At 36.4% G+C, this 18790-nt stretch overlaps 1 protein-coding gene across 1 annotated transcript; it reads right to left on the reverse strand.

Annotated features, from left to right (window-relative positions):
• Positions 1-14957: 14957 nt before the first annotated feature.
• LOC103965416 (probable leucine-rich repeat receptor-like serine/threonine-protein kinase At3g14840) lies at positions 14958-17179 on the reverse strand. The gene is made up of 4 exons (XM_048588631.1): positions 16885-17179; positions 16533-16770; positions 16108-16258; positions 14958-15966 (listed from the first exon to the last, which is right to left on the reverse strand). Exons 1-4 carry the CDS (start codon positions 17177-17179, stop codon positions 15598-15600), a joined length of 1053 nt encoding a protein of 350 aa, XP_048444588.1. The 3' UTR covers positions 14958-15597.
• Positions 17180-18790: the final 1611 nt, after the last annotated feature.

The following is an 18790-nucleotide window of genomic DNA, read 5'->3' on the forward strand; positions in this document are numbered from 1 at the left end:
ACAGTTTTATGTTTTGGTTCTTTTTTCTGCCAAGTTCAACAGTGTTAAGGGATGAGTGACTCAACAAATTGCACCAAGTGGGAAACCAAGAAAACAGAAATTTCAAGTCCAACCTCGCAGTTCCGGGAGTCGAAACGATTTCATGCTAAAAAAGTCAACAAACAAACCCCAGGCAATAGGTAGAAGAAAAAGTCCTCTATAATAAAGGAGTTATTGTCCTCTGTAGATGTGTCCATCCTATGATTCTACAATCCAACCCCTCAACGAAGTATCCCACATTTCTTCTTCCAAATTCCAAATTCCAAATCATGCATGTCTAGTTTGGGCGAGCCTTTAGAATCTCCACCATGGCCAAACCCAAAGCTTCGAGGCGAACGATCGACTCCCACACCGTCAAACCCATCAACAAAACCGTCAGAAAAAAGTCAACAAACAAACCTTGTGGTGCTCGAAGCATTAGACGTAAGAGAGTTGATGTCCAAACGAAGATGGTTGTCATCAGGATCTTGGAACTCTTGGTTTTCGAAGACATAAAACTCTACGTCAAAGATGCTGTTGTTGGGGTCGCCATTGTTGGAGAAGTTGAAAAAACCCAAGTGCTGCGCAGAGCTTGACCGCTTAATCCAGAAAAGGGTGAGAAGAGGATGGTTTTTTTATTAAACTTTGAGTACTTTTGGTTAAATAATGTTTTGGAATGGTTTTTGGTTAAATATTTATTGGCCTAAGCCCTCTTTATTAAAGCTCCCTATTATTAATAATTTAAGCTACACTATGAAGATCATAACGTATAAACTAAGGACACAATAAATCAAAGAGAAAAGTCATATTCATCAGATAATTCGACGCTTACGTAAAGATATAAAAGAAATAAAAAGGAAAGAGACTTTAAAAAAGGGAAGTTTTAACAAAAAGTTCACGGTATTGTTCATTTTAACGAAAAATCATATTTTTACACTAAAATATCAATTCTGGTACTATTCATTTTACCCTTTATTTTGTCTTTATTATTAAAACTCAAAGTTTTCAAACCATTTTCATTAGTTTTCTCTTTAAAAAAGTCGTGCATGAAATTAAGTGCATGTCTACATTTAGCTAAAGCAAATTCTATATCAAAGAGAAAAGTCATATTCATCAGATAATCCGCTTACATAAAGATATAAAAGAGATAAAAAGGAAAAACTTTAAAATAGTTGTGCATGAAATTAAGTGCATGTCTACATCTAGCTAAAGCAAATGGGTAGCACAGAGTAACAGAAGGCTAAATAAATGTAGGTCCAAAATTAATCTTACACGACTTTGACTTCCTTACCAACTCTCAATCAAAAGCAAAGGTTAGTTGGTATATGAATAAGAAATTTCAGAGTTTCCAAAACTAAATTTAAGAAAACTTGGCAATTTGTTTCTCTTTTAGGGAACCTGATCCTCTCCGGACCATTAAAAGCTGTGTCTGCTGAGCAGGTGCTTCGGGCCGTTAAAATTTGATCTAATGGCTACAAACAGGAAGACCCTCTAGAAGTTAAAATAATTGTAGCCATTAGATCAAATTTCAACGGCCTAGATCGTCTGCTTAGCAAGCTTAATTTTTAATGGTTTGGAGGGGACCCGGTTCCCTCTTTTAGGCAATGATTTACGTCACGTATCATTTTTTTTTGGAAGCTTTAATGAAAAGGGCTTGGACTAAGTTTAATTTAACCAAAAATCATCATACACTATTATTTAACCAAAAGGGCTTCATATTTAATCATAAGGACACAACTATTCTATATTAGGCCTGAACACAATGGGCTGAGCTAAAAGCCCAACACGAAATAAACTTTTCTTTTCCAGCCCTTGCCTCTAACGGAAACCCCATTCCGTTAGAAATTAACTTTCCTTTATTCACAAGTATGCAACTCGAAATTGGATTTCAGATGAAGCATCCTATTCATAGGGACCCCGTGGCAGATTTCATATGAGGATCAAAATAAACCAATGGGAATGGAAATTGGGACCCTCTGGAGGATCGATGGCAGGAGAAAAGGATTGAGTTTGCAGTATGTTGTGGATCTCCCGCAGTCAAGCTACTTGTTCACTCTGTTCTCACCGACGTTTGCACAGACATTCCCGCTTCTGCTTGAAAGAAAGGAGGCCGCTTTGCCGAGTGTCTCTGCTTCAGATGTCGTTGTGCAGTGGGTGTGGTGGAATTGAGGTTCTCGGAGGAGATGACCAGATTTTACGTGAGAAAAGAGGGATGATTGGATTTTTGTTTTTATTTTTTTATTCATTTTTTTTTATTGTTACAGCTTTGAAGTTATAACTAAAAATTTGTGTGGAGCTTCCAACCATACATAGGTATTACATTCCGCATTGGTTAATTCCAAAACAACGTTAAAATTACAACTAGAAATTTGATACTTATTATGCAATTTTTCAAGTAAAACAAAAAAATCAATTAGCTAAAAATATATTTTACAAGTAAAAAAATTATCAACTATAAATTGAACACTTATTATTTCTAGAACTAAACACGGAGTTATCATTATTTCTTAAACTGAACATTGGTACTATCATCGTTTCTTAAACTGAACACTGATTATTTCTAACACAGGTACCACCACTATTTTTAAACTGATTATTTCTTAAACTGAACATTGATTATTTCAAACACGGGTACCATCACTATTTTTAAACTGAACATTGAATATTTGTCGTATATGCCCTGGATTCGGAATCAGTGGCAAAATGGACCATGCATCTGACACACAGGTAAAAGAAACTCAATAAAACTCTTTTTATTTAGACATATATTTTTAAAATACGGGGTCTCACACTATTTCTTAAACTGACTATTTATGAAACTGAACACAAGTACTAAACTATTTTTGAAACTAAACACTAACTATTTATAGAACTGAAGATGGGTACTATCATTATTTCTAAAACTGAACACTGACAATTTCTTAAGCTGAACACAAATACTACACTATTTATGAAACTGAGCACGTGAACTATTTATGAAACTGAACACGGATACTATTTATGAAACTAAACATGAAAACTATTTATGAAACTGAACACGAAAACTATTTATGAAACTGAACATGAAAACTATTTATGAAACTGAACATGAAAACTATTTTTCACGGTCGGATCATAAACAACAAGTGATGTAAGAAACATTGAGTTTTAGTATGATGCGGAAAATCAGTCACTCAAAATCTCTATGAACTTGTTGATACATATCAATAAGACAAATTGATCTTAATGAACATTGACTATTACTATTTCTTAAAGTGAACACCGACTATTTCTTAAAGTGAACACTAATACTATCACTATTTCGTAAACTGAACACTGGTACTATCACTATTTCTTAAACTAAACACAAACTATTTCTAGAATTGAACATTCACTATTTCTTAAACTGAACACTGATACTATCACTATTTTGTAAACTGACCACAAACTATTTCTAGAACTAAACACGATAATATCACTATTTCTTAAAGTGAGCACCGATTATTTCTTAAACTGAACACTGGTACTATCACTATTTCTTAAACTGAACATAGACTATTTTTAGAATTGAACATTCACTATTTCTTAAACTGAACACTGATACTATCACTATTTTGTAAACTGACCACAAACTATTTCTAGAACTAAACACGATACTATCATTATTTCTTAAAGTGAGCACTGATTATTTCGTAAATTGAACACTGGTACTATCACTATTTCTTAAACTGAACACAGACTATTTCTAGAATTAAACATTGACTATTTCTTAAACTGAACACTGATACTATCATTATTTCGTAAACTAAAAACTGGTACTATCAGTATTTCTTAAACTGAACATGAACTATTTCTAGAATTGAACATTGACTATTTCTTAAACTGATCACTGGAACTATCACTATTTTGTAAATTGACCACTAACTATTTACAGAACTAAACACGTAATATCACTATTTCTTAAAGTGAGCACTGACTATTTCTTAAACTGAACACTGGTACTATCATTATTTCGTAAACTGAACATTAGTACATCACTATTTCTTAAATTGAACATAGACTATTTCTAGAATTGAACATTGCCTATTTCTTAAACTGAACACTAGTACTATCACTATTTCGTAAACTAACCACTAACTATTTCCAGAACTAAACACGATAATATCACTATTTCTTAAAGTGAGCATTGACTATTTCTTAAACTGAATACTGGTACTAACAATATTTCGTAAACTAAACGCTAACTATTTCTAGAACTAAATACGGGTACTATCACTATTTTTTAAATTAAATACTAACTATTTCTTAAACTGAACATTTGTACTATCATTATTTCTTAAACTGAAACCATAAAAACTATTTGGCTTTCTACTCGCGAATTTTCGCAGGCATGCTCGTTCTTTAAAAAATTCCATGTATTAATCCAATATTTAAGATAGTTTACGCTTTGAAAATTCCATTAAACTCCTAAACCTTTCATGTGTAGAAAATAGTCGAAAACAACCACGCGGTATACATCATTTAGCAGCATTACCAATCTCTTACCAAATACTTGCTCAATACCATATAATAAGGCTAACAAAAAAAAAATCCAAATTTGAAGTCTGTATATCTTAACTTGAAATCGCTTGAATTATTCATGCAACAATGAGATGAAATAGATGGTCTATTTTGTATCTTAATATGTCAAGTTGCTGCACATCTTTTGGCTTACCTTTTACAAGACTATTGTTCTTTTGTTCATAAGAAAAGAGAATTTCATTGTACTTCATGGGAAATTACAGAAGTAGCAAGTAGGAAACGCAAACGCTATTCCAACTCCATCAGGCCCAAAGCACCTAAACTCATTCACAACCAGTGAAAACAGCGACTTATCTTCCCCATTTTAAAGATCAGATGAAGATCCTCCTCATCCAAAACACGCAAGTAACAAAATAGAAAAGGGGATCATGAAGAGTAGATCTTCACCTACCAGATTTGGCCAGATATGCTGATACAAGGATCCTTGCAGAGGTAAAGGGCGACAAAAGCTCACTACAGAAATATAAGCGGCAAGGCTCAAGTTTATTCTATCGATTGGAATTCAAGGTGGGGAGAGGATCTGAGTTGTGAGAAGATGGAAAGCAACAATATTGTTCAGTGAAAATTTGGGAAGAGGTTCTGAGCTCCAAAAAGATGACGAAAATTTGCATGAGACAATTGTTCTTAATTTGAAAAACCTCCTTCGCCGGTGCAAGGAGGAGGAGGGCCTGCGGGATTTCAATTTTCTTGTGTTTAAATGGAAGGTTTCAGGAAGGAATGGAGGAGACAGAGAATAGCAGAGAGATGCATAACTGAACAGAGATATTAAACGGACAAAAAGGCTTGCTGTTTGAGGTAAATTTGGAAATTCAATTTTTGGGCCATTTTAATTGGACTGGTTTAGTGTTGGGCTTTGTCCTAATCATTAAATAAAGTTAGGGTAAATTACATTTTCATACCTTAGGTTTTGGGCCTATTTCAATTCCTTACAACATCTTCAAAACATTTCACTTTCATACCTTAAGTACTATTTTATTTCAAAATAATACATCCGTTACATTTTCCATCCATGGATCCGTTAAGTGCTGACGTGGTTGCCACATATATACCACGTGGCAAAATTATTATTATTATTATTTTTAAAACCTGAATTTTCTCAAAAAAAAAAAAAAAAAAATCATTATCCCTTCCCCCTAGTGACCCACATGAGGAAAAAACAATATAAAACCAAACTGCAACACCCCCCCCCCAAGTTCCCTATCTGCAAGAAGAAAAAGAAGTGAAGAGGGAGAAAACAAAAAAAAAAAAAAACAAAAAAACAAAAAAACAAAAAACAAACTGCACACCAAGTTCTTGGAAATGCCTCCCTACATTGTTTACCAAGAACACAGCCTTCACACACTCCTTTAACTGCTTTGATTTCTGGTAACCCTACCACCATTTCTTGTCTTGGCTGCAAAATGTCCCATGCGTCTTTTGAGGTTTCTTCATGAGAAATTCTGGGGAATATCTCGTCTGAAACAGCTCCCTAAATCAGACCCAGAGCTTTAGCATCCTTCAACAGTATTTCTACCAGAGTCATCTTCTCAATGCTGCTCGATCCTTCTTTTTCTTTCTTCTTTCCATCAGATTCATCATCATCCTTTGAATTTGAGCTTTCGAACCCTTTCTCAACCACCCACAACCCATGAGACTTGAAAATGGTCTTCTTCTTAATACTCCAGAACTCATAATTGTTACCGTTGAAAATTGGTGCTCTCACCTCACTACTACCTGATCCTGCCATGTTAGACTCAAATCACAATCAACTCGAACTCAATTTCAAGTTTCTTGGTAACTCCTTCACAGATCCAAACGCCCAGTATTAGTTGATCGAACATGGCTCTGAGGCCATGTTAGCATCCAGAATGTTATCTTGTATGTAAGCTTCAAATCAACTATCAATGGAGCTGGAGATTAAAGATTTTTAAGAGAGAGAGATAGATTTTTAGAGAGAGAGTGCGAGAGCTTGAAGAAGAAGCAAATGAGCTGATTACATTCATTCACACGCACACTGTGCACATATGACCGTTTGGGAATGAAATATTCCTCTTTACATCACTCAAATCTGACCCTTCATTTATCTACCCTATAAGGTAATGACTCTTGGCATAAACTATTACTTACTCTAAGATTACATCTTAGCTGCTCACTTGGACTGTGATCCAAGGGCTGACATTAAAACTGAGTTATACTCTAATTTCTTATAACATTTCAGCATATACACTTATAAACCAACACTCCCTTCTAAGTGTTGTGCTGAAATCACTCCTAGCTTTTTCCTCAGAAATTCAAATCGATCTCTTGCTAAAGCTTTGGTGAAGATATCTGCAACTTATTCTTCAGTCTTGCAATATAGCAGATCTATCTCACCATCTTGAAGTGCATCTCAGATGAAATGAAATCTTCAATTAATATGTCTGGTTTTGTGATGATGAACTGGATTCTTTGATATGACAAGAGTTGAAGTGTTGTCACATAACAACTAAGTTGGTTCTGCTTGTTCTTCTCCAAAGTCAGAAAGCACAAATCTCAGCCAAATGGCTTGTGCAGTGGCTTCTGCTGCACTAATGTATTTTGCCTCTACAGTTGAAAGAGCAACACTGCTTTGCTTGATTAAGGCCCAAGAAAACACACTCGAACCAAAATTAAATGCATAACCAGATGTACTTCTCATGTCATTTTCACTTCCGCTCCAATCAATGTCACAATAACCAATCAACACTGCACATTTTCCTTTCTCATAGACAATGCTATAGTTCACAGTGCCTTGTATGTATCGCAAGACTCTTTTAGCTGTTCCCATATGCTTCTTGGTACGATTATGCATGAACCTAGCCAATAAGCTTGCTGCAAACATGATATCTGGCCTAGTTGCTGTTAAATATAGCAAACTCCCCACCATTTGTCTATACAAAGTCTCATCTGCCATTTCACTTCCATCTACCTTTGAAAGTTTGTCATTCACAACCAAGGGTGTTGCAATAGGTTTGCAATCTCTGAGTCCAAACTTCTTAAGCAAAGTCTTTGCATATTTCTTCTGATGCAAGAAAATGTAAGTATCTGTCTGCAGTACTCCAAGACCAAGAAAATGATGAAGCAATCCTAGGTCAGTCATCTCATATTGTCTCATCATCTCACTTTCAGCCATCATTTCCCTTGAGCTTCCTGTGTAGATAATATCATCTACATATAGTGACACAATGAGAATGCCACTGTGAGATGTCTTGGTATACAGTGTAGCTTTACTTGGACTTTTGCAAAATCCAGCCTTTTTAAAATAAGAATTTATCTCTTCATAACAAGTTCTTGGAGCTTGCTTCAGACCATATAAAGCTTTCCTAAGCCTATACACTTTATCTTCCTTGCCTTGTATCACAAAACCTGATGGTTGGTCTACACATACCTCTTCATTTAACACTCAATTTAGAAATGCTGACTTTACGTCCAACTGAAATAACTTCCAACTTTTTTGTGCAGCAAGGGCCACCAAGGTTCTTATAGTGTCAAGTCTTGCCACTGGAGCAAATGTCTCATTAAAGTCAATTCCAGGCTTCTAGGAATAGCCCTTTGCAACTAATCTTGCTTTGTTTTTCTGCACAGATCCATCCAGATTCAATTTTGTTTTATAGACCAATTTGACTCCTATGATTGGTTTATCAAATGGTTTATCAACCAGCTCCCAAGTGTTGTTCTTCTCAATCATGGTAATTTCATCTTCCATAGCCTTCTGCCATGATTCATCTTTGGCAGCTTCTTTAAAATTTTCTGGTTTTATAATGCACATATTGCACTTCTCATACACTTCTGCAATACTTTTGTACTTGAGAGGAGTGTGATCAATATCATGTGGACTTGTCATTTTCTTGATCATAGATTTCAGTGCTTGAGCTTGGCACTACATTGTCTTCACTTACTTCACATTGTGTTTCAGAACCACAAGAACTTCCCTCATACCTTTGTTCTCCTTCTGACACTTCAGTAATATGAATACTCACACTTCTTTCCTTCTATGCATTCCAATCCCAACATGCATCTTTATTAAATACAACAACTCTGGAAACAATCATTTTCCTAGATTCAATGTTATATAGTCGATATCCCTTCTCACAACTACCTTACCCAAGAAAATACACCTCTCGCTTGCCAAATCCAATTTTTGTCTCTGTTGAGTTAGCACATAAGCATAACACAAAGAACCAAACACCTTTAGATGCTTAATTCCTGGTTTTCTTCCACTGTAAGCTTCAAAAGGTTTTTTCTTATTCAAAGCTTTGGTTGGACATCTATTCAGGATATACACAGAAGTGTTGACTGCCTCAGCCCAAAATTCAAGTGGAATTTTCTTCTCCAACATGAGACACTTAGCCATTTCCACAATGGTTCTGTTCTTTCTCTCTGCCACACCATTTTGCTGTGGTTTATATGGAGTAGTGAGTTGTCTTTCCATGCCTACATCTTCACAGAATCTGTTAAACTCCATTGAAGTGTATTCTACTCCTTGATCACTCATAAGCTTCTTCAGCTTATAACCACTCTGTAATTCCACAGTGGCTTTGAATCTTTTAAACACACTAAGGACTTCAGACTTGTGTCTCAAGAAATAAGCCCAACACATCCTTGTGCAATCATCTATGAAGGTGAGAAAATATCTATTCCCAGCTTTTGTAGTTGTCTGCATTGGACCACAGATGTCACTGTGTATAAGCTCTAGAGGAGTTGATGCCCTAGTAGTAGTTTCCCTTGGAAATGCCTCCCTACATTGTTTACCAAGAACACAGCCTTCACACACTTCTCTAACTACTTTGATTTCTGGTAACCATACCACCATTTCTTGTTCCTGACTGCAGAATGTCCCATGTTCCTTTTGAGGTTTCTTCATGAGAAATTCTGGGGAATATCTCGTTCGAAACAGCTCTCTAAATCAGACCCAGAGCTTTAGCATTATTCAACAGTATCTCTGTGAAAGTCATCTTCTCAATGCTGCTCGATCCCTCTTTTTCTTTCTTCTTTCTATCAGATTCATCATCATCCTCCGAATCTGAGCTTTTGAACCCTTTCTCAACCAAATCCCAAAACCCATGAGACTTGAAAATGGTCTTCTTCTTAATACTCCAGAACTCATAATTGTTACCGTTGAAAATTGGTGCTCTTACCTCACTACTACCTGATCCTGCCATGTTAGACTCAGATCACAATCAACTCGAACTCAATTTCAAGTTTCTTGGTAGCTCCTTCACAGATCCAAATGCCCAGTATTAGTTGATCGAACCTAGCTTTGAGGCCATGTTAGCATCCAGACTGTTATCTTGTATGTAAGCTTCAAATCAACTATCAATGGAGCTGGAGATTAAAGATTTTTAAGAGAGAGAGAGAGATTTTTAGAGAGAGAGTGCGAGAGCTTGAAGAAGAAGCAAATGAGCTGATTACATTCATTCACACGCACACTGTGCACATATGACCGTTTGGGAATGGAATATTCCTCTTTACATCACTCAAATCTGACCCTTCATTTATCTACCCTATAAGGTAATGACTCTTGGCATAAACTATTACTTACTCTAAGATTACATCTTAACTGCTCACCTGGACTATGATCCAAGGGCTGACATTTAAACTTAGTTCTACTCTAATTTCTTATAACATTTCAGCTTATACACTTATAAACCAACAGTATCTGCCCAGAAAAGTGACAATCACTAACCCGACCGCATAATGATTGGAAAAGGGAAAATACTACCAGTTAGTATCAGCAAGCAGTAAAAAAATGTTTAAGTGCTCAAGAAACCTTTAAGAAGAAACAACCAAAAAAGCTTACAAGTCCTTTATTTTGGTAAGCATTGCAAATGTTTCTGGCAACTCCCCAGTAAAGTTGTTTGAGGAAAGTAGCCTAAGTATGAAACAGATAAAATAATATATCAATGATAAATAAGTAGATAATTTACTGGTGAAAACATCCAGAATTTGTCTACAAGAAAGAAAATTCCAAATAAACCAAATACTTTTTAACACGGTAAAATTTGAATAGGACTCTTACATTCTTTCTATGTTGGCTCAAGATCCAAGCTCCTGAGGGAGACGTCCAGAGAAATTATTGAAACTGATGTCCCTATACAAACAAATTCAATTCCATTGATTAAAAAAACATCATTAAGGATCTCCACAGAAAGAAATGGGATACGCAAGAAACAAATGCGCAATCAACACTCACAAACTCTTCAGGGTGGTGATGTCTCCGAGCTCTTTGGGGATAGAACCTGTCAAACGATTTCCAAAAAGGGTTCTGCATCAAAAACTATAGTCTTAAGATCACTTTATCAAGCAAGAGGCTCAATAACATTAACATGTTCGTCAATACGAAGGCAACGAACCCCATATGGTCGATTCAATATTTATGATTCAAACACCTAATGACCACGTAAGCTCATTATCATGAACAAAACCCAATGTAGTAGATTCATAGTTTAAGAAAGAAATGGCTGAAGAACATTGGAGTGACCAAATAAAGTACCAAGAACATGACATGAGCATCAAACACAAAAATGTATGCAGTGTGAGAGAAGACAGTACATGTTGACAAGCGGAAACGAGCACCATTCTAGAGGGATGGTACCACTCAGGTAGTTGCGGGTGAGGTCGCTGAAGGAGAAAGAAAGAAACCAGTTATTGTCTCATTGACAACGGACATAAAGGTGAGCTATCTATGAAATTAGAATAAACCATTTACACGGCACAAAGTTATTTTCTTTTTATTTTAAATAATGTAAACTTGGAGGGGTAAAAATGTGCTTACATTTCTTGAAGATAGGTGAGATTTACCAGCTCTAGTGGGAGTGTTTCTTGCAGATCTTGGGATTTTAGAATTCTATGTTTCATCGGAAAACAGGGTTTCAAAGATTAGTTGCAAATTAACAGATATCCATTACGCATCTATCCTATGACTAAAAGGAAAAGCTGCCACATAAATGAGACCAAACAGGTAAAACACTAACTTATCACAGAAAATACTTACTTAAATAGGTAAGACACTAACTTATCACAGAAAATACTTACTTTTGGTTAGGGAATTAAATAGGAAGAAGGAACTGGTTTTCTTACTTTAAAACCGAAGGAAAATGTCCAATGTTCTTTAGAAAGAATAAAACTAAAGGAATTACACAAACGGTAAATGTGTATTTGTTACAAGCACACTGTGAATCATTATTTCATTGACTTTGTAACTAATAACTAGGTCGATACAGAGTTGGTCGTGTATAAGAAGTATGCAAGAATCATGGCCCCACCTTCTAATCTTCGCCGACATGGGGAGAATTTGGTACGTCGCCTCAATAAATCGCTTTATGGTTTAAAGCAAGTCCTTCGACAATGGTTTTTCAAGTCTTCGCAAGCTATTAGGTTCGCTGATTATGTTCAATCAAAAGTGATAGATTATTCGCTTTTCACTAAACACGAAGGTAAGTCATTTACTGCACTCCTTATTTATGTTGACGGTATTTTGATTACAGGAAACGATTCAATGGCAATTAATAGCCTAAAATTGTTTAAATACCAAGTTCTACATCAAAGATCTTGGTAATTTAAAATAGGGTAAAGTACAAAAAACTACATCAACTATTGGTGTCATGACACTTTCATACCTCATCTTTTTAAAATGACAATGTCATACCTTGTCTTACGAATTTGTGCCAATGCCATACCTCCGTCAGTTTTTCTGTTAATTTTTCTGTTAAGTGCTGATGTGGCTAGATACTGGGGCCACTCACTAATCCAACTGGATTAAAATATAATTAAATATATTTTTTAATAATTAAAAATTAAAAAATTAAAAATAAAATTATTTTTTTATATAAAATTATGGATCTACCCTCTCTCTCATCTCTCTCTCGCCTCTCTTCTCTCTCTCTGGACACCCACCTGCATCCCCAAAACCTTCCCATCCTTCCCACCCATCCCCCCCACCCTTTCTTCCCCTCGCTCCCATCTTCTTTGCGCAACCTTTCCCTAAAAAAACTCTCCTATCTAGAGGCTCTCGACCTCTCCGTCTCCCACCTCTGCTTCACCACTCTCCCACCCCACGGCCCCTCCCTCTCAATCACATGCCTCGCCGTCAACCACAACCCCTTCTACACCGCATTAGGCCACGAGAAATGCCTCTGGATCTCCGATGCGTTGAGCCTGAAGATTTCGGATCTCCGTTGCATCGAGTTGGTCAAGGCGCATGAGGACGCTGTAAATGCGTTGGCAATATCGAATGACAGGGCGATGTACACCGGGTTGACGGATTGTCGGATTTGGGTGTGGTCCAAACCGTTCGGGGAAGACAAAGAAGACGGGAACGGGGTAGGATCCGGGTTGGGTGGTTCTAGTTTTGAGTTTGGAGCTGGGTGGGATCTGGGTTGGGTAGTTCTGGTTTTGAGTTTGGGAAGACGGGGAACAAGGGGAAGAAAGGGTGAGGGGGAGGAAGGTTGGGGGGACGGGTGCGAAGGGTTTGAGGGATGTAGGTGGGTGTCCAGAAAGAGAGAAGAGAGAGGCGAAAGTGAAATAGGGTGGTGAAGGAAGGTTGTGGGGGGGGGGGAGGGGTGTTGGGTGGGAAGGGGTTTTGGGGATGGAGAGAAAAGAAAGAGGCGAGAGAGATGGGGGGAGAGAGAGAGAGAAGAGAGGAGAGAAAGATTTAATATAATTTTTTTTTAATTTTTAATTATTAAAAAATATATTTAATTATATTTTAATCCAGTTGGATTAGTGAGTGATCCCTGTATCTAACCACGTCAGCACTTAACAGAAAAATTAATAGAAAAACTGACGGAGTTATGACATTGACACAAATTCGTAAGATGAGGCATGACATTGTCATTTTAAAAAGATAAGGTATGAAAGTGTCGTGACACCAATAGTTGAGGTAGTTTTTTGCACTTTACCCTTTAAAATACTTTTTAGACATAGAAGTGGTGCATTCAAAAAACGGGGTTTTTATTTCGCAAAGGAAATATTTGTTGGATTTTCTTGATGATATGGGATTTTTAGGATCACAACCTAGCACTTTCTCTATTGAGAAAAATCTCAAATTGCTTTTTGATGAGATTGTAATGCTCAATGGTCATGTTAAATATAGGAGATTGATTGGTCATCTAATTTATCCCACTATTATCCTGCCAGAGATCATGTACTTGTTCCCCTTTTTGAGTAGAATCATGCAAGCACCTCAAAAATCACACTATGAGGCTGCATTGCACATTTCGAGATACTTAAAATGGACACCCGAACGAGAGATTTTTCAGTGTGACCGGTACAGGGGATGGTACACCACGTGTCACTATACAAATGGTGGGATATGTGTGCTAAAAAGTTAATAACTTAAAAAATAAAATTCCTCACCACTTCTATTAAAACACGTGGTATACCACTTGTGTTCTCGTCACAACTAAAAATTTTGCCACCCGAACAAGGTTTTATGTTTTCTTCAGAAAATGATTTGAAGTTGAAAGCATACTTAACTTAGATAGTGCAGGGTGCCCAACCACTCAGCGGTCCACCACTGATTATTATATTTTTCTTGGAGACTCTCTTGTTTCATGGAAAAGCAAACATGAAAAGACAATCTCTTTGTCCTCTGCCGAAGAAGAGTATGAATCCATGGCAGCAACCTGTTGTGAGTTGGCTTGGCTACAAATTCTATTTCGTGATATACAACTTTGCAACTAGGGAGCTGCAACTTTGTTTTGTGATAATCAAGCTGCTCTTCACATTGTCGTAAATTCAGTACTCCATAAACGCACACAGCACATTGAGATTGATTGTCACTATGTTCGGAATAAAATCATGGAAGGAAAAGTTGTCACAAGTTATTATGTTCCATCCATGTCACAGCTTGCCGACATTTTCACTAAAGCATTGGGAAAGGGACGTTTTAAATCTTTATTAGGCAAGTTGGGCGTTCTTAATAAGGGAGAGCATCGCAAGCTGATTACTTAATTACTTTGTACCAATTAGCTATGTAGCAGGGATTCTTGTAGTTATATATACCTATATTCTACAACAATCAAAATCAATGCCATTGAAGTAAACTTCAGAACTACCAAAACTAAATTTAAGAAAACTTGGCAATTTGTTTATCTTTTAGGCAATGATTTACATCACGTATCATTTTTCTTTTCAGGCACATTCTTTAAATCTTGCTTACCTTATATATTAGATATATTTTTTCTGTAGAAAATCCTCCATAAATGATTTCCGATTTTACTAAATTAAGTTCCTTCTCTCAACCAACTTGTTGTATTCCCCTCCTTTTCAATTTTGGTGTACATTACCTACTCTCTTCACAAACAACCACATAGCCAAAATGGTAGAGTGTTCAACCAACTTACTGTATTCCCCTCCTTTACAGTTTTTGTATTTGTAGTACGATGGAACTTGCCTGAACTTAGCTGACTTTTTAAAACGTTAGTGATAATAAAATTATGAAGCTGGAAGCATTTTATGATACCCGCCTTTCTTTCTTTCTTTTTTCTATTTTTTTATTTTATTTTTTATTTTTATTTAAATTTAAACGGTAACAAACTAGTACTAAGTGCATTACTTTAATTTTAGTAACAGCGGGGCCATTATTTTATACTCAGCAGTATAAGCACGAAAACATTCAAATACCAAAATTTAGCTGCCAAATAACGTATTCCATTTTCCTCTGACTAAAACTCTGCCCTGTGTTGCAAACTTAGCAGCCAAGATTATGATCAATTTTTATTTTGAAGGAAGTTGATCGAAACAATTGATCCAATCTAGGTATTGAAATATAAATTTATTATTCGAAAAGAAAATCATATTACCATACTTCAAAATACTGAAACGAGCTGATTTCACAATTTATAATTACCATGCTTTAGAAACTTCTTCAGTTCTGCTTTCTACTATATTATCAAACAGAAAAAAGAAAATAGTTATAGAGGAAATGCAAATTATTTATTAGCTGATATGTTTGAGTGTGCTAAGGTTGAGTCAAACTGATAACTGTGCAGCTCAAGTTCTCTCGCTTCTGTTCTCTCATTAATCTGAATCAGGATTGATGGGATACAGATCGTGAGCAGACGCAGACGAAGCAGTCCATGGCCCTTCAGTTGACCCCATTTCTATCTGTTTCTCGTTTGTGCCCCTTCCAAAACTAGATTGAAAATGTTTCCTCATTGCATCGATCTCAATACTCTCTGCTTTTGGATCCGAGACAAACTCTTGAACAACAGCCCTTCCTTCGAGCATGCTCACAACCGAAGACATGGTAGACCTAGCTGTCAAAGTAACATTGCAACGAAGGAGAGCCACATTGATTGCAACAGTCATCTCCTCTTTGTTAAAGTCTGATTCCAACATTGGATCAACTAGGTCCATCAAATTCCTATGCTTTTTTAGAAGTCGTGCCTACAAAAAATGGAAGTAACAAAAGCTTGCTTATAAATTCTGTCTTTGGATTAAACTTCACCGATTCAAATGTACTTTCACACATATAAGGTATATTAAGAAAATTTGAAGTTAAATTAGGAAGTAGTAGATTCATGTTACCCAATCAAGAAGATAAAAGCTTTCTTCCTTTTTCCAGTAAGTTGTGTTGTTTCTCCCGCTAAGAATTTCCAAAACGAGAATACCAAAACTATAGACATCTGCTTTATCAGTTAGACAACCCCGCATTGCATATTCGGGCGCCATGTATCCACTACAATATCATGAAATCATATCATTAACCCAGATTTAGCTAAAATAATTAGTAAAAATATTGCTAATAGATTAATCCAATAGTTAGAGAGATACACAGTAATACAACTATATTCAAAGAACAAATCTGCCCTTGAAATTTATTGAACAACAAAGATTTGGTTAGGTTGAAAATTATGTAAGTTATAGACTTTCAATTGCTCTATCTTCTTTTTAAGGGTGGAAGAAGATCAAAACAAGAGAATAAGAAGATAAATAAAAGTTTAGGGACTCACTAAGTTCCAACAATACGGGTGCTAATGTGAGTATTATCCTCTTCATCAAGCTTGGCCAATCCAAAGTCAGATATTTTCGGGTTAATATTTTTATCAAGCAAAACATTAGTAGCCTTGATGTCTCCATGAACGATCTTCAATCTTGATTCCTCATGAAGATAAGCAAACCTCTTGCTGTACCAATGCAAATCTTGTGCCTTGTTGGCCAATCCAACTTCAAATGACTTTCTTCTGCCCCTTCAATTTGCCAAATTAAACAAGGTTAGTTGTAAGGGACATATTTTTAGTGCATAAGATCTTTTGTGCCACTGTATGATGAAATGAACTTTTGGCAAACAAGACTAAGATTTACTGAAGAAAGCATGAGCGAAGCTATTATTTTCCAGATACTCATAGACAAGCAATAATTGATTTCCTTCAATACAACATTTGTGGAGCTTGACAAGATGAGGGTGTTGTAGAGCAAAAATCATGCCAATCTCATTAACAAATTCACGATTCCCTTGCTTTGATTTGGAAGAAAGCTGCTTAACAGCTATTACGGTGCCTCTTCCTCGATTCGACTCCATCCCCATCTGCCTATTCGTATCTAACAAGTCCATCAACGACATCCTTACTGGCTTTGCCGTTCCTAACGCCACACCCATCTCTCCCGATGATACGTTATTTCCTATTTCTTTTCCTCCATTTGTTGGCTTCTTTCATCGCAGACGATGCCGCCACGGTAGCCTTTTGTGTTGCTACAGCTTCCCGCATTGACAACGATCTCTCCTCGTTCAATGTCGTCGTCAATCATCGTCATGATGAGTCTTTTGCGACCTTATTGGCCATGAATCGCACAGAGCTACATCACAAGAACATCGAGGCAAATGGTAGTCCACTTCCACCTCGTTGGATGGAATTGAGGTGTTAGGGCTGAACCGGGTGGAGCCCCGTTTCCAGATCTGCCTCTCGCCCTACTGAGTCATGTCGAGATCGAACTCGGGAGTGACGGAACGGACCCAGCTGCAAGCTAGTTGTGAGATCGTGGGTTTTGGTGGTAGTGATTGGAAACGTATAGGAGTGTGAGTTGATGTAGAGGAATGGGTTATTGGGGACAACGACCAAAAAAAAAATTTCCTTCACCAAGCTGCCTAGATCCTCCTTTCAAAATTTTAAGTTTTTAATTATAAAAAATTGATTTTTTTATTAAATCATACTTTTTATTATTTTTTATTCACATGGTGCAAAGTTGGCATTCATGTCAGCACAAATGTGGACCCTACATTTCTCACGTCATTACTTAACGGATTTTTCAATGGATGTATGAAACTGAAAAGAAATGTAGCTAAGTATATGAAATTGAAATGTCTTAAAAATATTGTATGAGGTTGTAATTGACCCTATACCTGAGGGGGTAAAATGTAATTTACCCTAAAAAATTAATATATTCTAAAAACAGAAAAATGATTGTTTTTTCGTTTTCAGATGGTGTTGGACACAATTGATTTGTTAACAACTTGACATGAACACCACTGTTAAGCTAATAGATAAATTTGAGGCACAAACATGGATTTCTTTTCTAATAAGTTCATCAATTAGACATTCTACATAAATAACATTTAAATAAGTGGCCAAATTATATCCTAAAGATATTAATTGTATTAAATACATGTAAATATTGTAGTCAAATTCATATTTTTATCAGAAATAGTCCCTGATATTGACCAGCGCATCAAAATGATACCTAAAATTCAAACTTGATCAATGTCGTTTATGAATATGGAGATTGTTGTTTGGTGGTTGGGTTCAAAGAAGAACTAACAGAATTAGATCTCCTGGAAAAGACCTATTCGACCTTCCATGCCACCAACATTGTCTTGCAGCAACAATATAGGGCACAAAAATTCACCAAGTTTTCGGATTTGATCTCTGTTTTACTTCTCGCTGAAAAGCAGAACCAACTTTTTATGAAGAATCATCAAGCTCGACCGATTGGCTCGAATGCTACACTTGAAGCACATGCGATTAATTCTAGCAGCCATAAACAACGAAAGAATCGTTGTAGCCATGGCAATGGGTGGCAAGCCCTACCATATGCCCAAGGTTAATAGAGTACCGCATCTAAGGGAAGAAATGTGACCCAGCAGAGTCCACCACTCGCCCTTAAGGCCCCAAACTTCAAGAGCAAGATCAAAGCTCTAATTCAACCTGCTTATACTAAACTAGACATGTGTTATCGCTGTGGATCAAGGGATCATTGGTCACGCGTATGCCGA

Source organism: the organism of the source record quoted next, unplaced genomic scaffold (assembly GCF_019419815.1).
Source record: "Pyrus x bretschneideri cultivar Hongxiangsu unplaced genomic scaffold, Pyrus_bretschneideri_v1 Contig281, whole genome shotgun sequence".
Taxonomy (NCBI): Eukaryota; Viridiplantae; Streptophyta; class Magnoliopsida; order Rosales; family Rosaceae; genus Pyrus; species Pyrus x bretschneideri.